General features: G+C 36.0%; 1 protein-coding gene across 3 annotated transcripts in view; it reads left to right on the plus strand.

Moving 5' to 3' along the window:
- Positions 1–22622, plus strand: part of LOC149778279 (uncharacterized) — a 333696-nt gene that overhangs the window by 152001 nt on the left and 159073 nt on the right. For all 3 annotated transcript variants that reach the window (XM_089939080.1, XM_089939082.1, XM_089939081.1), the window contains 4 exons: positions 5894–6083; positions 8441–8596; positions 18054–18143; positions 19472–19596. In XM_089939080.1, the coding sequence (XP_089795206.1) occupies positions 5894–6083; positions 8441–8596; positions 18054–18143; positions 19472–19596 (561 nt within the window). The remainder of the gene's footprint in view (positions 1–5893; positions 6084–8440; positions 8597–18053; positions 18144–19471; positions 19597–22622) is intronic.

Raw genomic sequence — 22622 nt, forward strand, 5'->3', positions numbered from 1 at the left:
TGGAGTCAAGGGACAGCAAATGGCCGTACAGGTTATCAAGCACTCCCCTACACTTAGTCAAATACTTAAGATAGGGGAGGGTGAATGTTTGGGACAGGCAATAGTTACACATAGCATAACATTTATTGACAGATAACATTAATATCACACATTCCCAATAACTCTACCTATCATGATGATAATAAGATGATAAATGAAATAACAATATGATTAATGAAACTGATTAAAGTCCTGTCATTCAGCTTCAACTTTTAATTGTACATTTCCTTTATTGCACTATACTAGGAACTCACCAAAATCAATTTTCCCACATCCACATGTATCCTGATTTGAATATCACTTCTCAGTTTGGTGCCATGACTTTACACAGTTTATCATCCATAAATCACCAATATATATATATATATATATATATATATATATATATATATATATATATATATATATATATATATATATATATATATATATATATATATATATATATATATTCTTCATAAATTAACATCTAAACATGGCCATGATTCAATGCTATTCCAGAATTCAACACTATATCTTTCCTTTTCCTGCTCACATTTTAGAACTTCTCCTTCACTGGCCAGGACACTCTGTGAGGTTCATCTTGTGGAGTCACACACTCTGCACTTTGTATTTCCCCTTCACCAGCCAAAATGCTCATTGAAGTCTGTGGGGTCACACCCCCACCTTGCACTTGTGTCAACATCTGACTGCTTTATATTCCCAAAACACATCAATATATGCATGACAATATGCTGTCCTCATTGCACGAGTATCTTGCTGGAACACATGCTTTCCTCACAGCATGGGTATCTTGCTGAAACACATGCTTTCCTCATCGCATGAGTATCTTGCTGGAACACATGCTTTCTTCACAGCATGGGTATCTTGCTGGAACACATGCTTTCCTCACAGCATGGGTATCTTGCTGGAACACATGCTTTCCTCACAGCATGGGTATCTTGCTGAAACACATGCTTTCCTCATCGCATGAGTATCTTGCTGGAACACATGCTTTCTTCACAGCATGGGTATCTTGCTGGAACACATGCTTTCCTCACAGCATGGGTATCTTGCTGGAACACATGCTTTCTTCACAGCATGGGTATCTTGCTGAAACACAACCTTTCCTCATCGCATGGGTATCTTGCTGAAACACATGCTTTCTTCACAGCATGGGTATCTTGCTGGAACACATGCTTTCCTCACAGCATGGGTATCTTGCTGAAACACATGCTTTCCTCATCACATGAGTATCTTGCTGGAACACATGCTTTCTTCACAGCATGGGTATCTTGCTGGAACACATGCTTTCCTCACAGCATGGGTATCTTGCTGAAACACATGCTTTCTTCACAGCATGGGTATCTTGCTGGAACACATGCTTTCCTCACAGCATAGATATCTTGCTGGAACACATGCTTTCCTCACAGCATCGGTATTTTGCTGAAACACATGCTTTCCTCATCATATGAGTATCTTGCTGGAACACATGCTTTCCTCACAGCATGAGTATCTTGCTGGAACACATGCTTCCCTCACAGCATGGGTATCTTGCTGAAACACATGCTTTCCTCACAGCATGGGTATCTTGCTTGAACACATGCTTTCCTCACAGCATCGGTATTTTGCTGAAACACATGCTTTCCTCATCACATGAGTATCTTGCTGGAACACATGCTTTCCTCACAGCATGAGTATCTTGCTGGAACACATGCTTCCCTCACAGCATGGGTATCTTGCTGAAACACATGCTTTCCTCACAGCATGGGTATCTTGCTTGAACACATGCTTTCCTCACAGCATGGGTATCTTGCTGGAACACATGCTTTCCTCACAGCATGGGTATCTTCCTGGAACACTTGCTTTCCTCATTGTATGAGTATCTTGCTGGAACACATGCTTTCCTCACAGCATGGGTATCTTGCTCAAACACTTGCTTTCTTCACAGCATGGGTATCTTGCTGGAACACATGCTTTCCTCACAGCATGGGTATCTTGCTGGAACACATGCTTTCCTCACAGCATGGGTATCTTGCTGAAACACATGCTTTCCTCATTGCATGAGTATCTTGCTGGAACACATGCTTTCCTCACAGCATGGGTATCTTGCTGAAACACATGCTCTTCCTTAAAAATGCATTGTCAGTATTGCTTAATCAGCATATCCTATGTTTGTTCTTGGCAACATGTTTGCCTCAAACTGTTAATTTGATTGATTTTTGTGACACAACTATTCTGAATTATATTTTACAGTAAAACAAACATAGTTCCAGGCATTAGCCTACTCTTCACTTGAATTCATTTCAAGAGAACATGGTTCTATAACTCTGTTTTGAACTTTAAATCACTTTTACTAATAATTTAAGCTCACTTGAGAAGCCATTTGTGACTGTCTTGGCAAATGGCTATTATTACTTTTAAAACTTCATGTTTACTCATACTCTATACAGTCTGTATCTTCATTATTTTCTTGTTAACTTTGATGAAATGCAGTTGATGTTAATTTGTAAGCATGCAGCTAAGCCCCAGACCAATGTATTAGAATGGCAGTAAGCCCCAGACCAATGTATTAGATTGGCAGTGAGCTACAAGAGCACTTGCTCATCCTATTTGCTGTTGAGGGGAAATAATCGCTAGTGGGAGAATTATTCCATCTTTAGTCATTGAATAAAATCCAATAATCACACAATTGTAGAATTGCTTTTCAGTTGTTGATCAAAAGTAGACAAAATGGAATTATGCATATCCATGACTGGTATGCACATAGCCTGTCAAACCTGAGTACAGAATGGAAGTATGCATATCCATGACTGGCATACACATAGCCTGTCAAACCTGAGTACAGAATGGAAGTATGCATATCCATGACTGGCATGCACATAGCCTGTCAAACCTGAGTACAGAATGGAATTTTGTATATCCATGACTGGCAAACCTGAGTACAGAAGAGCCATGTATTTAGCCTGTTCATTTTGTAATCCTTCATTTGTTGCAAACAATTGTGGTGCTGTAGTGCAGTTAATTATAATATACTTTTGAAACATTTTTGCCTCAGAACTCCATATAAAATGTGTTTCTAAAGTAAATAGCCATAATATTCATGAAACATGCATTAGGAATACACATATAAAAGATTCTTTAAAAGTCAGCAATGTGCTTTTTATTTCATACATAGTGGTATTTTCAGTAATCAACAAAATGCAAAGGACATTGCTCATTCTGTAATATAATTCATTTGACAGGTTTCATTGTAATTATACATGCTTGATGAGACTATTACTCTTTATTTAGCCGGCTCAATTAAAATTTTGATTTATTTTTTGTCTCTTCATGGGACTATAAGGTACTTTCAGTTAACACACCCCCTTGAAAGACAAGTAGCATTCTAGTGTTGTCTTTCACTCAACACACTCACATGAAAGATGGGTAACATTCTAGTGTTGTATTTCACTTGACACACATGAAAGACAAGTAGCATTCTAGTTTTGCCTTTCACTCAACACACTCAAATGAAAGATGGGTAACATTCTAGTGTTGTATTTCACTTGACACACTCACATGAAGATGGTTAGCATTCTAGTGTTGTCTTTCACTTCACACACTCACATGAAAGACGGGTACCTTTCTAGTGATGTCTTTCACTCAACACGCTTCACATGAAAGATGGGTAACATTCTAGTTTTGTCTTTCCCTTGACACACTCACATGAAAGACATGTACCTTTCTAGTGTTGTCTTTCCCTCAATAATCACATGAAAGATGGTACCCTTCTAGTGTTGTCTCTTTCACATGAAAGACAGGTACGCTACTAGTATTTTCCTTCCCTCAACACATTCACATGCACATAGCCTGTCAAACCTGAGTACACAAGAGTCATGTAATTAGGTACCATTCTAGTGTTGTCTTTCACTCAACACACTCACATGAAAGACAGGTACCATTCTAGTGTTGTCTTTCACTCAACAAACAAGAAAGACAGATACCATTCTGGTGTTGTCTTTCATTCAACACACTCACACAAAAGACAGGTACCATTCTAGTGTTGTCTTTCATTCAATACACTCACATGAAAGACAGGTATCCTGCTAGTTTTGTTTTTCAGTCAACACACTCACATAAACAGCAGCTACCCAACTAGTATTGTTTATCACTCAACACATTTACATGAAAGACAGGTACCATTCTAGTGTTGTCCATCACTCAACACTCACATGAAAGACTGGAACCTTTCTAGTACTGTATAAATATGCTGCACTGTACAAATATGCTTCTATTGACAAGAAAATAATCCTGCTATTGACAAGAATGAAATATTTGCAATCTGATGAATTTGCAAAAGAAATTACACCAGTAAACACTTATGTGGTGTCAAACTATGCAAATAATAAAGACTAATGTTGACCTAACAGACTCTTTCAGAATGTAACATTCTCTGAGTACCTAATGGACTATTTCATTATGTACAAAACAATTTCAGAACTGAAGACTCTTTCAGTACCTAAGAAATTATTTAAGTTTGTATGAGACTCCTTCAATACCTAACAGACTCATTCAAAATATAACTCTCTTTGAGTACCTAATGGACTCTTTCAGTATCTAAGTAATCATTTCAGTACCTAATGGACTCTTTCAGTATCTAAGTAACCATTTCAGTACCTAATGGACTCTTGCAGTACCTAAGTAATCATTTCAGTACCTAATGGACAATTTAAGTGTGAAAGTAATCATGTTGGTACCTAATAGACTTTTTCAATTCCAAAGTAATCATTTCAGTATCTAATGGACTCTTTCAGTACTGAAGTAATCATTTCAGTACATAATGCACTTTTTCAGTACCTAAGTAGCCATTTCAGTACCTTAATAGACTCTTTCAATACCTTGGCAATCATTTTAGTACCTAATGGACACTCAGATCCTAACAACCTATTTCAGTACTTAACAGACTCTTTCAAAATTTAACAGTTTTAGGACCTAGCAAACTCTTCCAGTACATAAGAGACTCAGTATCTAAGTCTCTTTTAGTAACTAAGAAACTATTTTAATACCTAAGAGACTATTTCAGTACCTAAGAGACTCTATCTGTACCTAACAAACTCTTTCAGTACCTAACATACTATTTCAGTACCTAAGATACTATACCTGTACATTAAAGACTCAGTACCCAAGATACTCTTTTTGTACCTAACAGCCTCTTTCAGTACACAATAAATTTTATCAGTGTTTAAGAGACTTTTTAGTACCTGAGAGACTCCTTCAGTACATGAGACTCTTCCAGTGCACAATAATCATTTTCAGTACCTAATAGACTCTTTCAGTAGATGACATTTTCAGTACACAATAAACTGTTTCAGTACATAAGAGACTATTTCAGTACCTACTATACTCTTTCATTACCTAACTTACTCTTTCAGTACCTAATATACTCTTTCTGTACCTAATAGACTCTTAGTATTTAAGAGACTATTTCAGTACACAAGAAATCTTTAAGTACCTAATACTCTTTCAGTACCTAATAGACTCTTTTAGTATTTAAGAGACTCTTTCAGTACACAAGAAATATGTCAGTTGTTGTAGGGTTTAATGCCATTTTTCAGCACTAGATAGGCTATATCTGTCAGTACCTAATAGACTCTTTCAGTACACAAGAAATCTGTCAGTACCTAATAGACTCTTTCAGTACACAAGAAATCTTTCAGTACCTAAGAGATTCATTCAGTACATAGGATGTCCATTAAATACATATCAGATTCATTCAGCATCTAAGAGTCCTGAATGTGGAATATATTTGACTCTATTGATTGACATACTTTAATATTGTATACAATGTCTATCATTTGTGATATTTCTCTAGTATTCTTATTGCTAATTACAGCTTGGCTAGTAGTGAAGTCCATGTAGACAAGTATGGGTTCAAGCATATGTACACAAACATGGGATTGCTACTCCACTACCTGTGTACAGAGCTGACACAGCATTATCTGATGCAGGCAGGGGCATATGAAGAACATCAGAAACGGTGGACTCTCTTCATGAAGCAACACAGCAAGGATCCAATGAAAATGGTAAATTTATTAAAATATTGCCACATTTTCTGATGATAAACCCAGTGCCCAGTGCATGAAGCCCTGAACCACCATTAATTGAGGCAGTCCCCAGTGTGCATGAAGCTGTAAAACACTTTAAATGAGACAGTCCCCAGTGTGCCTGAGGCCCTGTAACACCATTAATTGAGGCAGTGCCCAGTGTGCCTGGCATATGAAGAACATGAAAAACAGTGAACATTCCTCAGTAGGTGACACAGCAAGGATCCTGTGAGAGCAGCAACATCAGAACAGTACAGAGTGCCAGACTGTAAAATTTTGTGTAGTAGGGGAGTGGATTATTATCAGATTAGAGCTGAAAGACAGGCCTTGGATATAAAAATAGGATTGACTGAGCGTTATTTTCTTTCTGGCTGTGGTATTGAACAGAGCTCTGAAGAGGCACATTTTTAGTCAGTCATCTGTTTAATTGTTTAGATAGGTCTTGCTTTTAGTGGTCTTGTAAAGACAGGATTCCTTAAGCATGTAATTAAAAACAACACCTAGTTATCAAACTAGTTCAGCACATAATTGACCAATCAGGTGCTTGTTCTGAGCTCTGTTGGTTACCACATGGAGCGAGGAAATTACACTCCTTTAATCCTCCTTTTATACCCTAGCCCTGTATTTATGGCCTGATCTGATTAAAGGCCCATCCCCTACAATGCACTATTTTATCTGTCTGGCTTGTATGGTAATACAGTATTGATCTCTCTGCTCTCATGGGATCATTACTGAGTGCCTGATGAAATGGTCTATGAAAACAGGATTTTGCTATGGACATATTATATTAGACAAAGTCCTAATTAATACAAAAGCTCTTGAGGGAAGATCAGAGTAGTCAAAGTCATCCAGTTAAAAGATCAAGTATATTAGTTTGGTTATTCTGGTAGAAGCCACCCTTCTAATAAATGCCCTGCTCTTTTTTTTCCCCACAAGGAAAAGAAATTCCTGCCTCATCGAGGCTTATCAATCTGTATATAACCATTATGGTATGTCCAAATAATTAAAACAATGCATGAGTAATCGAATAACTGCTAGAAAAATCAAAACTTAATTTGCTAATGTTTTCATTAAAAAATGTACGGTATTCAATGACCCCTTCCTTTGGAAATTGCGCTGCCCCCAGGGCATCTATTTGAATAACTATGGTATGCAGGGCAAGCAGTAACAGTTTATTAAGTATGATTGATATTTTATTTTTCCAAAATGTCCAATAAAAGCAAAAAGCAGGCTCGCTGCTTCACTATGGATTGTTTTCACAGATGTCACAATTGTGCATGCAAATACCCCCAATGTAATGCATGTGCACCTTGCACTGCCATTTTGATGCCCTAACAAACCTTTTCAACATCATGTATATCTTATTTAATTGTTGATTAGGATATTTCTTCGTTCAAATGATATATAGATTATACTTGAAATTAAGTGCCCCTATAGCACGAATGACAAAATAAAGCTGGAAGTTCCATAGCTTATATTGAAAGATGGAAGAGTGAAGTTGAATTTAAACATGCATATTGCTATCAAATAGACATGCAGTTATTTCTGACAAACAATATTGTGATTTAACAAATATATTTTGTATGCTGTATTTCATAGCTTGTGTATTGTGCCAGATTTTTTATGTACAAATACGATTTGCTTTTTCCAAAGACAGCTGACAAACTAAGTTTATTTAACATGGTCTGTAATTGTGGTGGAGATGATGGATGGAGGATGATACTGAATGAAAGCAAGAACTGTTCAAAGATGTTGTTTCATCTTAGGTTTATTAAAATGAAACATGTGCCTAATGGAACATGAACTTATGTTAAATGTCAAAATCTTGTATTCTTCAAATGCATTTAGAAATTTGAAATTATATATTAATAATTTACTTTTTAAATTAAATGATAACCAAATGATTATTTTCATGCCATAAAAAATGAAATTCATCACATGTTTCTACCTTTTTGTGTATTCGTTTGTTTATGCATCTGTTTATTGATGGATCTATTTGTTTATAAAAGAATAACAAAGATGGTTGAAATTTCAATGTTGTTTTATTTGAAGATAAAAGGGGAAAAATCATGAATTAGGTCTGGTGCGGTTGATGTGCCCAACAGAATGTGATGTACTAGGATATCCTCATGCACAAAATGAGATGTGCCTTGATAATTATTTGGGAAGAACAGTGTTGTTAGGCATGGATTTGCAGGGCTAGGGAATCAAAATGGCAGACATGGAAGTGCACACATTTGATGACATCATGTGAAAACAATGAATATACTGTACGAGTTTTCACACAGTTAGTTGATGTGGATTTTATAGGACTGTGTACATGTTTCTTTTTCTAGTATAAAGAGCTGAAGGTCTTGTGTCGTGGGGGGATTCCAGATCGGTTTCGGACTCAGATTTGGAGTCAGCTTGTGCGCCACAAGGTCAAGGACATAATGGAGGAAAGAGGACCACATTATTTCAGGAACCTGTGTAACAGCCTCCCAGAGTCTCCTGTAAGTTTTTAGCATGCTGAAAGTTGCCCCTAATGAATGTCACAGATAGTTAGAAATAATATTACCTACTTCTGTCTGCCTTTGTAGTGTCAGTATCAGATACACAATATGTGTCTGTCCATGTGGCAGCTATGTTAGATATGGTGTTCACCGTAATGTCTGTCAATTCACCTGGTATTAATCTTGGAAATAGTTTTCAAAATGGCTGTCTACTGTATTTCATGTATATTTTCGTACCCTTTAATTTTTCGTACACAATCCAGTTATCAAAATAATAATTATTTAAATCTATCATTATTTTCTGTACGTATAATATGACATTGTAATTTTTTGAAGAATGTTTTTTTAGCAAATTATCATTTTGTTTTTACAAAAATTAATAATTAATTGTTGATGAGAAAATACAATGATTGATGCATAAGCATGGCACCTGCAGCATAAGTCAAGGGGTGGCTGAGTGGTCTAAAGCGCTCACCATTACAGATCATTGCCATTTCACCTCTGTCTGCATGGGTTTGAGTCTCAGGCTTGGCCAATGTAGGTATGTGAGAAAGCTTGCCAGTAGCTTCTTGTGGGTCAGTAGTTCTTCCTGGGGTTTGCCATGGTTCTTCCTCCACCATTTATACTGGCTGCCATGTATAAAATGGCATTAAACTCTACAACAACAACAACAACAACAAAAGCATAAGTCAAGGGGGTCACTGTAAAATGGGGGGAGTGAATTGTCCCTCCAAATTTGGTTTTCGTTATCTAGGGTTGACCGCCCTCGATGTTATTGCCCAGTTTGAGTAAATATAAATATAAGTGGTGAAACTTATAGGTGGAATAGATAGAGATCTGAGCAGGTATATAGAATAAACTAACACAAGCCCCCGTACATGTAAACAAACAATTTAATCAATTACATAAAAGCACTGTGAAAATTCATTACATCAGGAATATACTCTGCTTTTAGAAATTTAAACTTTCACCGAAATACAAAAAAAAATGCAAATAGATTTAAATAAAATAGCCAATCTGTTTACTGATAGATTTAGTTCATCATAGGATCGAGTGAACAATCGAAGTCAACGTCTTGTATGATTTCATAACCTGCTCGTCCTCAGTCTGTTTTGCTTCCTATGTAGCTGTTCAGACCCTTGGATATCAGGATGATACTTCTCACTGCACTTCTCTCTATACTTCTCAGTATGCATAAACTCAACACAGTTATACTTCATAAAGCAAATTATTACACGAATGTAAAAAAAAGATTCATGCAGATACAAGTAAATAACTTCAGCAAAGCATTATATATGGCATCAACAAATTATATGGAATTGTCACACTACTTTTGCTTTCAACGTTCCTCCCTCTAATCGGCAAATTAGTTCGTCGGTTCCTTTCGACAATAGTCCCCTTTTGGACAACAGTTCCTTTTTACGAGAATTTCTTGCAAATCCTCGGAGTCCTACTTTTTGGGTTTCCACTTAAAGGAAAAGCTTAGACTGATTAGAATTTCGATGCAGCGGTTTAAAAACCCTAGAGAATTTTGTGTGGGAAACATGCCCCTTATTTAATGTAACCAATCAGAATCAAATATCTCTGCCGCCTTTTTCCAGAGGCGCCAAAGTCAGGGTCAGCTTGCCCTGGTAGTTTGAGTAACAGAGTTTCTGCGATCTCCCAATTGTGACAACTTTACCATGAAAATGAAGTTTTCCTTGTCCCAAATTGTCTGCCTGGCTGCTGTATAAACAAATGTTTAATTAGGAACGAAATTCTCCCTCTAAAGGACATTACTGTACACGGTAGTATGGCGATATGATACACGCTTGTCTCCATAAATCTAATTAATGGTTCTCTGGTCTCAACTAATGTATTCTTGTTAGATTGACATAAAATTTGCCACTTCACAGTCACGTGACCCCCCAACAAGTTTAATCATGCAAATGAAGCTGAAAATATGTTAAAAGATTCTGTTCAAAATACTTAGTAAATATTAGCTTTAGTTTCAGACTGCTTACTATACTAACTCTCCTGGCCGTGACTGACTGATCCCCCCCCGCAAAGAAAACCTGTGGGCGCCCATGTGTATAAGCTCTCTTATTATCATTACAATATCTACTGGTATTTACTAACAAATGGACAAAGGACTTCACAGACCAAACCTTTAAATATTATTGTTAATTAGTTCTTCTTATTAAGTCAGTCATCGTAACAAAACACCATGTGCATTTTAAAATTAGTTCAGAAGACCTTTGATGTTTTCTTATCCAACAAAAATTACATCTCAGTACATGCTAAAGTAAAGACCACAGTAAATTGGTCAACTAGTTTTATTGTTTCATTATAGTCATACAGACATAAAATCTAAAAATCTAGTCATTTGCTATCATAAATATGAAAGTCACGGACTCTGTTAAATCGAGTTGTATATATATAAATATACTATCTTTTAAGTACTTGTTCTGTTTTAACTTGGGTATAATTAACATTTTTTTGCAAATCTATTTTACGATATACCCCACTATTATATTTATTGGCGAGTTCGAAAAACAAGTAATGCATATGATCGCTTGTCCTTATAACATCTCCTGTGTGAACAATGAATTTCAATAGCACAGTGACAGTTTTTCAATTCCCTAAAGAGAGCCTCATTTCCCTACTGGCAGCCTCGCTGATTTGACCTCTTGCACTCAGTCTGGTTTCAACTGGAATAACCTGAAGGCTATGTATGTTTAATTACCGTGTAAATAACACTGCATAGCCATGTGGTTGTTGTGACAATGTACATCATAATAATAATAATAATAATAATACAGTCGAACCCACTTATCTCGACCTCGGTTAACTCGCCAACCCTATTAAGTCGACGTCGTTTTTGAAGTGGAACCACCAGATTCTTTCTTTGTCTTAGCATTTTCTCATCGGTTATGTTGATTCTTTTATGTCGCCGAACCCTAATATCTCGAGCACAAAATAAGGCCAAATTTGCCACTTAACGTCGGTTATCTCGATCCCCATGACCAATCGCCGGCTTTTGAAATGGAATGGCTAATCCTTCTGTTTGTTGGCTGAGATATGATAAAAAGTTAAAACAGATGTTCTATGATGTATGTATCAAGGCAAAGTTTGTCAATTAATTTACAACTGGCTGTGATATTTTGAAGAAGGAGTATGTCACCAAACATAAATCCAGGCGGTGTAAATAATATTTGTGCATTTTACTCATTGATCTTTTCCTTTTGCCATCAATCCCGTGTTACGGTTACAGAGACTTAAACTCCGCAAGAAGAAATAGCAAACAACAAATAAACAAGTTTTGCATAATTAAAAATAATTATTTATTTCTCAAAATACAGGAGTGAAAGAATCCCTATATTGGGTGTTAACTTATGCTACAGTAATATATACGGTCCAATATTGCCAGGTGTTGACTCGTGTAAGTTTCTTTCGTGGGAATGGAGATCCTATTTTGCAAGAACACGGTCTTTAGATTTTTTAATTTACCTCTTGTGATTGGTTACGTTTATGCTAGATTTGGACTAACCAATAAAATGATCGTACTTTGTTCACTGCGCATTTACTGAGTTCACGTAGCACGTGATCACGGTCCGTATGGTCGTTCACTCCAATGACAGTTCACTCACTCTTGTGTTTGCAATGTTGGAGAATATAATAAAGGTTTGTATTGAGAATCGACGGTGGTTTGTATTGTATACTGGTAAATCTCTGCTGTTAGTTGGTGCACATGTGCCTTTTGTTGTTAGCAAACATGTATGTACATTTTTATAGCATGCCGATCGCTTCATCAAACAAATCACGGTAACGTTGTTGTGTAAATAAACCTCCAAAAACACATGCATGTACATTCTCATTTATTAACGCACATCATGTACATAAAGAAATTTCAAGCACATATTAATATATTGCCGCCATATTGGTTTTCGTTTATCTCGATCATAGGTTATCTCGACGCTTTTTGGCAAACCCCTAGGCCGGCGACATAACCGGGTTCAACTGTAATGAGGACTTTGTATAGCGCCTAATCTTTAGAAGCTCTAAGTGCTTTACAACATTAGACAACACCTATAACATAAAAAACATATATAATGATATGATTACAAAAATAAACACCATAAAGTTAGAAAACAAAAAACATGCTGAAAATATTTAAGGTAGGAAATATTATTAGGTCTTTAAGTTTGTTCTTACAGTCGAAATAAGTGAGTTTTAAGAGCACTCTTAAATGGGACCACTGTGTGTTTGTGTCTATGTTCAGTGGGCAATTCATTCCATGTTGCTGGGCCCTGTTATGCAAAAGAACGCTGTTCATATGACTTTATTTCCATAGTGGGAATAATGAGTATACAATTGTCAGAAGAGGAGTGTAAGTATTTTGCTGGTGTATACACATGGGTGAGGTCAGATAGTTATGATGGAATGGAGTCTGTCAGTGAAACGTAGCACAGAGAACAAATTTTGTGTTTGATTCTGAATTGAATGGATAGCTAATGTAGGGTACAGAGCAGCCGGGAGGTGTGCTCTGATCGTGGTACTCTAAGTATTTTCTGAGCAGCTATGTTTTGAACTTTTTGAAGTTTCTGGAGTAGATATTGAGATGAACCAGACAGAATTGAGTTACAATAGTCCAGTCATGAAAGTACTAGTGAACACACAAGTGTTTTAGTGGCATCAACTGAAAGATATTTGCAAATGGAGCTGATGCGTCTCAGCTCAAGATATGCAGCCTTGCATATATTCTTGACATGTTGGTGCAATGTGAGAATACTGTCCAGAGTAACACCTAGGTTTCATACTGATTGTGTGAATTTAATGTTGGTGTTCCTGATATTTATTGTTTAAGGTAAAGGATGTGAATGAGAAAGTCTTTGAGTTGTGATCAGAATGGCCTCAGTTTTATCATCATTAAAACAAGAATGAATTGTTGATTTAGTGGTGTTTATTGATAACAGAATATAGCACAGTAATAAGACATGAGGATTATCACAATTGTCAGGTAACAGTCTTTATTTTCTCCTTGCATACGCTACAAATTAAACCACCCTGAATAAATATGGTTTTATACACTGGCAAAATTTTGTTTCACCTCTCTCTCTCTCTCACACACACACACTCACGCTCATTAACTAAAACATATTTTCAAGTTATTGCAATTTGATAATAAGTTCATTGTTAATGTAAAAATACAAGTTGCACTTAATTTCTTGACAATGTGGTCTCATATTGTTACATACAATTTACCAAATTTACACCTTGTCGCAGGCCGCATAGTTCATTAAGTAAAATAATTAATATTTGAAATAGCAAAAACAAAAATGTTGTTAATATTTGAAAACTTAAACCTAAACTTCAAAAGAAGCACATTTATTTGATAAACAGAGTAACATAAACCGAGTCAGTGCGAATGATGACTTGTTCCTAGGCCACATGAAAGCCCTTAGTGGGCCACATGCGGCCCATGGGCCGTAGTTTGCCCACCCCTGCTCTAAATGTAGACAAGCTTGCACACTGAGACATAATCCTCTCCCTCTCTCTCTTTCTCGTTCACTAATAACAACACAAATCTTGAAGTACTTTTATTTTTATTGTAATTAGATTCTTGAGTTGTGAGCAGAATGAGACAGAAAATATACATATACTTTGTATGATTGTACCGTTAGGTTGTCTAGTAGCATGTATTCCATAGAACTTGTTCAGGTACAATCCCTTTATTTTTCATACACGGTCAGTACCACTAAATGATATTGATTTATTTTACATATAATTTTTTGCACACTGAAATTAATAATTATTTTTTCGTGTACGAAAAAAAACATGAAATACTGTATTGGGTATCAATGTAAGACACTTAACATGTACATTGTCCATCCATAAGATGTAAATAGTAGACGGATAGTATTTCCGGTAGCTCTGTTACAAGTGTACGATAAAGTCTGTGTATATTGACAGCCTCAGCACTCACTCATTATAACACTGTCTATGGAAGCCATACCAAATCATAATGAATGCAGGTCTTTGGAAAAGGAAATATAATTTATATGTGCATGTATACCTTTTTGATGTCATTTTACTTTGCAGATGCATAAATTTGAGACGTAACCTGCAAAATGCTCAAGTTGTCAGACAGAAGTGACCAGCTAATTTTCAATTACTATGACAATTAACTATTATACACCACTCAGATTGCTTTTATGTTATTTTTATGAGCATCTTGCTTCTCCAGTATAAAAATAAAAAAGTAAGTTAATAACTATATATAACAAGGCCACTTAGTATTTGAGATGAAACATATAAAATACCTACATTGTTTACAGTACTTACTCAGTGCATATCATGCTTAACATTACTTACCAGTATATCATTGTTTATTCATAAAACAAATTAAGCAGAGTTTGCTTTATTTATCGTTTTTAACATCTCTCATTTTTCTAGATCACATTTTAGCCTTATGTCCACTGATATGTTACTTATTTTGTTTCACATGCTCAAGTAGTATCTGTGTACCTCACCTCTAAATGAGACTGTTTACATTGGACTGCTCTGGTGGCATAGTGGTTAGAGCATCCACCTTGGATGTGGGAGGTCATGAGTTTGAGTCCTGGCCGAGTCATACCAAAGACTTATAAAAATGGTACTAACAGCTGCCTTGCTTGGCATACAGCATTAAGAGGTTAGTGTTAGGACTGATTGGCCTGGTTTCAGGATAATGTGGCTGGGTGGGACATGATCTACATGTTTGCAGCATGATGCCCCAGCACTAGACATCCCTATAAACTGCCACACTGCAGACATTGTAGCGATATGACTGCAAAATTATTAAAGCTACATTAAAAATCCAAATCACACATACACACACACAATGTCTGCTGAAGACTAGAAAGTAGAGGACCAAAGGTAGAGATGAAAGTAGACACCATCTAGTTATGGCTGTAACTACTGTATATACTTGCGTATAAGCCCATTCGCATAAAAGCCGACCCCCAAACTAAAAAGGTATAAACACTAAAAAGTGCATGACCTGCATATATGCTGACCTACAACTCTGAGACCTACCTCCCAATTTAATAATATCTTCCGATTTTTGCAGAGAACTCCTGATTATTACATTACGTCTTTGATTTTTATTTCTTCTAAACAAGAAATGTCCGACATGTTCTGTTTTATCACCTGTGAATTGTTATTGTGACAAAACAATTACTTTACTATAAAGAATTCGCTTCTTCACTAAATAGAATGTTAAGTTTAAACATTATTCATGTAAAGTAATGATTTTTTTGTGTGTAACGCAAAATAGTGTAGAACATAGTTTCTTTGAATTATGTTGGAGGGCCAATCATTTTCACAAAATAGTTGCATGGATAAGGTTTAACTTTTAACTGGTTGTGCCGGCTTTCTTGCTTGATTATTTTCGACTAATCTTTAGCCATTGAGCATGTCACAGTGAGAAATGGCAAGTCTTTTTGTGAATTTCACACATATTGGACCAGGAAGATCAATATTTAGTGATAACAAGGCTTTAAAAATGCCACAAAACACCTCCCGATTTTAGGTACCAATCTCTATTTTGTTTTTAGTCTCCCTACTTGGCTTTTGAAAAGTTAATAGGTATGCCTTTGACTCCATTTTACAAAACTACTGTAATTGTGCTAATATTAAGTAATGAAAGGCAATGACTCATCAATATACTTGTATAGTTACCGGTCAAAATTCCCTCTTATCACAAGCCAGTTTCAGGGTTTTAATGATTATCTGGCCTGTACTTCTGTTGTGAGATGAAAGAAATTCGCCGACAATCAACATAGGAGATGCTGAAACATCAAGCTTTCCATTGTGTGAAAATTAAGTTATGATGTTGTTCAGCTAAAACACAAAACTAAAATTGATTGATATTGATCTTAGTTGAACTATATGAGAATTTTAGTCTTTATTATTACCACTCTTCGTGAACATGTAAATTATGATGGTTATGTGCCTTGTACAATTAAATGTGCATACCTTTTTAAAAATATTACCTCAGTTTCTAGGATTGCTTATATCATTGAAAATGAGTAACTCATGAGCGCCTGATTCAACATAAATGAAACGGTTATTAAGGACTAGCTGAAATGTTATCTGGAAGAATGCAATTTGGTTGAAACAATGAATAAAGCAAAATCTGCATCTAATATGTTTTGGAATAAGTAAGGATTTAAGGGTCGCTATGGACGCTTTGCACTCTGTATTAGTACTGTACATTATAGTTCAGCATGGTTTCCCTGGTAAACTCAACTGGCCCGCAAATTATGAAGCCTGTATTTACCTTTATTTAACTTCATGTTGGAGAATTCAGTAAATATGTACATGCAAAATAACAACAAAATCAATCATAGTACTTTGGTTAGTGTGCCAGACATGCAACCAAAATGATGTGGGTTTGAATTCTACCATCAGATCAGCCCATGTCAGTTGTTTGACCTTGATCAATGACACTTTACTTCAATTGCTGCATCACTGAATAACTTACATGTGATGCTGTACCACCAAATCAACCATTATCTTTATGACATTATAGATCTGGTCCCTTAAAATACATCAATATTTGATGCCAGTGACTTTTTAAATTTCCTCAATATGATGACCAATAGGGCATTTTGGTCAGTTTTGCACACTGCTTGAAGGAATTTGGAGATAAATGTCAAAGCCTGATACACCACAACCTTAATACACTATTATTTTATCCATGTTAGAACTTTTATATATTAACATAAAATATTGTATATGATGTCATACTAAGTATCAACATATCACAGCATGTGAAATATTGTATATGATGTCATACTAAGTATCAACATATCACAGCATGTGAAATATTGTATCTGATGTCATACTAAGTATCAACATATCACAGCATGAAATATTGTATATATGATGTCATACTAAGTATCAACATATCACAGCATATGAAATATTGTATATGATATCATACTAAGTATCAACATATCACAGCATGAAATATTGTATATATGATGTCATACTAAGTATCAACATATCACAGCATAAAATATTGTATATGATATCATACTAAGTATCAACATATCACAGCATGTGAAATATTGTATATGATATCATACTAAGTATCAACATATCACAGCATATGAAATATGGTATATGATGTCATACTAGGTTATCAAAATATCACAGCTTGTAAACTTGTAAAATTAGCAGCATCTGACTTATTTTCCAGCTGAACCAGTTGAAATTCATTTTTTTATTGTGTTTCTTCACATCAGAATGTAATCTTACATGCTTTAAAATAAAATGTACAGAATTCACTGAATGATCCCTTTCTTTTCTAACAGTTAATATGCTACGAAAAATATGAACAATCCACTCATTTCCAAAAGTCTTTTGAGCATGAGCATCGATGTTAGATCCTGTGTTATGACTGTACATAAAAAATTCCTTTCTTTATCAGCTGGCTGCATGTTACAGGAAGCAGATTTCCCTGGATCTAATGCGGACCATGCCAAACAACATAAAATTTTCAACACAGGGATCAAAAGGGGTATGTTCCTCATATCTTTGATATTTAATCATTAAATTAAGTTTGTGATCTTTAAATAAAGTAAGAAAAACAAAATGAAGATTTCATAAAGACAAGGATGACTGGCTGTAATAAGCTTGCGGGTTTGCAGTCCCTACATTTCTTTTTATCATGTGGTTGGATCTGGCTCCATTTTACTAAAATTTATAATTGTCTATATGGTTTAGAGTAACCAAAAAATGCTACTGTTTAATTTAAATGTTTAGTAATGTCCCCATTGCCCCTTTCAACTGTTGGACTTTCTGAACAACTGACTGCTATTGTAATGTGTATGCTATACCTCAATAACTTGTAATGGTTTCATTTTTGCTGTATGTCTTTTACCAGTTATTGTGACAGATTGAGCATGTACAAATATGTCTTCATTGAATATATTCTGATTTAGGTTAACATTGCTAGGATTGTCCTGACATGGGTTCCTCCTGCCATATACATATATATATATATATATATATATATATATATATATATATATATATATATATATATATATATATATATATATATATATATATATATATATACATATATGTGATACGAAATCAGTCAGTAAATGTAACCAAACATACTGAGTCGACATGCATGTGGATTGCATTTATATGATCTTCATTAACTAAGAAGTCATATGGTGACTCACAAATTTGAGACAGCATAAATAAATAAAATGTTCCTGAACAAAGATTCTGTTAACAAACTATGTTTCTCAGAATGTCAAAAAACATTTGAATGACATAATTGATTTCAGCATATATTTTATGTTTGCAGTTTCAGATTGAGTTAGACTCAGTATTTCTTTTGCCACCTTAAGACCAAGCAAGGACATAAAGGTATCAGCTTGGGGATGGGGGAAGGGGAGGGGCATCATGACAAGTAGATACCAGTCTTAGAGCATCCCAGGTGGCAACTAATATAATCCTTTCATTTCCTAGTCTTGGTCCAGCCCAGGCATAGATTCTTTTGCTAAGGACATAAATAGCATTAATGGAATGTATAAATTAATTGGGATTTAAAGCAGTTAGATTGGGTGCATCTGACAATGTCACTTACAAACATCAAAATGGTTCTAATCTGAGTGTGCATTATGGAAATAAGATTGAACAGCCATATTGAATATCTTATCAAGGAGATATGTTATAATGTGTGTATATTAAATGTTGTTCTTGAATGGAAGGCACAATTTATATAATGATATATGCTGAGACACTTCACTATGATCATGTTAGTATTTTTATAGCCTGCATGTGTTGAATTTATCACATTTTTAAAAATATTTAAATTTGTAATTTTAGATAATGGACTTACAAGATGTGTTGTTGGCATTCTGCATCCATAATCCCAGTGTGGGTTACTGTCAGGGGATGAACTTCATTGTTGGCATGTCTCTTCTCTTCATGGATGCGCAAGATGCCTTCTGGTAATTATCTCCCTTTACACATTTTGTGATACTGTAAATCTTCGGATGTAATGATAAATTGATTTGATTGCTAAAAACAAATTTCTGAGAATAAATTGATTATCAATTTTGTTGCTGTTTTCTTCAGGTTAGTAATCTGAAACAAACTTGAACTTCTTACAGATAGGAGGAACATCTCTCAGGTGTCTGAGTGGCACCAAATTCATAACTTAATATTTTCGACAGGATGCAGAAGATGAGATAAAAAGTCCTGCTTTGTCCGAAGTATGAGGACAGGATAACAGACTGTCAATTTTTGTAGATGCAGACTTTCTGGAGGAACCCATCACACTGGGTCCTTCTATGCCAAGTCCTTCCTTGTCCCACCATATAATAGAGAAGGAGATCTGGACTTTGGATAAGATGGTAAATGAAGTTTGCAACCTACTTACCCCAGATCTGTATCTCCAACCATCAGGATCATTGGAGGCCAAGATCCTTGCCAGTTTGGGGAGGCTGTCCAATGTACATCCTAAGCTGGACCTCCTCTTGCTCCCTCATTCAGTAATTGTGAGGGAACTCAAGCACAAGTTATCTAGAGGCCAGGAGAGGGTCAGAGAGTAGAAGAAGCAGTCTGTCACATCATCTACAATTTGATCTCTAGTTTCATCATCCATCTACAGGATATATTTGTCCTTTTCCCCTTAAGCCTAATCCTAGACTCAGGTGTCTCTCAGGTGGAAATTTTGGAAATGATCTGGGCCAATCTCCCTGTCAAATTGTCAAAGGCAATTTTATGGAACCTCAGTCACTAGTTACCATAGCGCTGTTTTTTTTTTCAGCTGACTCCTTCAATTCATCTTTGTCTAAGCTGCTATACAGAGATTGTTAGATATCATGGGCACGATATCAAATCATAACTCTCAATATCTTAGGCATTTCCTGCATTGTTCCTCTCCTCAATATGATTCTGCCTTGGAGACATTCAAGGTTTTGCAGGATCAAAGCAAAAGGTTATTGTGGTGCCTCTCTTAACACAGAAACATTGTTTGGAGGATTAATCTCTTCAGTTACCTCACAAGATGAGAGAAATAAGCAGCACCTTTCCCTGTCTCCAGGACAACTAAGAAATGCCACCATCCTGAAAGGTTTAAGGCTTCCTTATTTAAATTAGGGAAAGAATCAGAATTAAAATTATTCCCAGATTAAACACTTTTGTGTTTGTCTTTCTTTTGATAAGGCATTTGCAAGTGCCAGATGAGGAAATTTACAGTCCTGTCATCCTTCACTAAGCTGGGAGACAAACATTCCTAAGGAGCCATACCCTTTCCATATAAATCATGTTCTTCCCAACATCATAGCGGCTGGCAAATGAATTTTTGATTGGCAGAGGCTGAGTCAGGCATCTTGGTCAATGCATGGGACACTTCACTTCTGAGACCTCCTACCTCTTTCAAAGATCCTTATTTTGTTTCATTTGTGCCAAATGGTATCTCAATGGCAAGACATGTACATTCATATTAGGAATGGCATATTAGAAAGGGTGAAGAACATGTGAAGTCCAAAATTTTATTCCTGGATTCCATGTGAGAAGAAAAGTTTCAACTTATTATTGATCTTTCCCTGTTGAACAAACTTTCTTCTGGAAAGGTGGTTAAAGGTGGAGACAACTGCATCAGTCAGTAATGCCATCAGGCCAAACAACTAAGTGGTCTCCATAGATCTCCATGATGTTGATCATACTTACATCTTCCCATAAAACTGCTGCACTTTTGTCTGAGACAGATCTTTCAATTTTGGACTCTTCCTTAAGACATAGCTTTGACTCCAAGAGCCTTCACCAGAGGAAGTAAGATATAATACCTTCTCATAATTGTGTTTATATGGGAATTAATTTTTTCACCTGTTCAGGAACAGTGTGTGTTCTTCTTGACAGAATCTCACAAATGCTTGCTCTCATAGCAAGATTCATGGGGAATGTTGCAGTTAATTTAGTACCCTTATGAAGGCTTCATATGCAGCCTCTCCAGTTCTTGCTTCAAGCAAACTGGAAATCTTTCAAGGACCTTCTGTTCACATCACCTTAGAATTCAGGTTTCCAGGTTTCATTGCCCTCTGAGTTGGTGGAAAAATCAGGATAAGTTTCTGACCACAGTTCAGAAGTTTGCCTCAGAACCTCACTTTACACTGATGCCTCAGAATCAGTGGGGTGGGGTGGGCTCAGAGGGAGAAATCCTGCAGGGTTTGTTACCTTTTTAAGAAGTTTCACTACACGTCAGCAATGTAGAGATGTGGGCTATAGGCTCTTATCTTTGCACCTTGGAAAATAACCCCTTGGGTTCTGAGATGAATCAAGAATTTATAGTTTGCCTGTGGCTCCAGTGATTGTGGTTCAGTAACTTCCTCACCCTTTTTTTTGATGATTCCAGGGAATTACTGCTGAGGAGGGAGCTTTATTCACAGCACCTTCACACCTGGCTCATATAAAATGATCTGTCAGTCAGAACAAGGTTGCCAAATGCATCATTCAGGCTTGATGCAACTGACTTGCAAGGTTTTTGTAATCTTTGATCACTCACTAAACCTTATGAACCTTTGAGTGATGCTTTCTTCAAGAACCTTACCCTTAAAACATTATTTATCTTTTTCCTCACATCACTGAGGAGAAGGAATGGAATTCATGAATTATCAGTGGCAAATATTTGTTTACTATGGTTCAGTCTCTTTTCTTTCAGTCAAGATTTCTGGCATAGAGTTAGCTACATTCCATCGCTCTTGTTCCTGTCAAAATCCACTTTCTCAGTTATGTTTGTGTTGGAAATGATTAAGACAAATTCCTTTGCCCAGTTAGTGCTTTACGGTTGTGTCTATCTAAATCAGAAAAAAGGAAGTGGTTGTATGCTAATCTGCCATTGTTGGCAATGGGTGGGCAAGTGGTCTAAGGGAGAAAAATTTCAGTAGTTTCCCGTGGGTCAGTAATTCATCCCAAAGTTTTCCTGGGTTCTTCCTTGAAATATGCTGGCTGCCATATATAGCCCATCATGTTC

Source organism: Sinohyriopsis cumingii, chromosome 17 (genome assembly GCF_028554795.1).
Source record: "Sinohyriopsis cumingii isolate HCF-2022 chromosome 17, ASM2855479v2, whole genome shotgun sequence".
NCBI lineage: Eukaryota > Metazoa > Mollusca > Bivalvia > Unionida > Unionidae > Sinohyriopsis > Sinohyriopsis cumingii.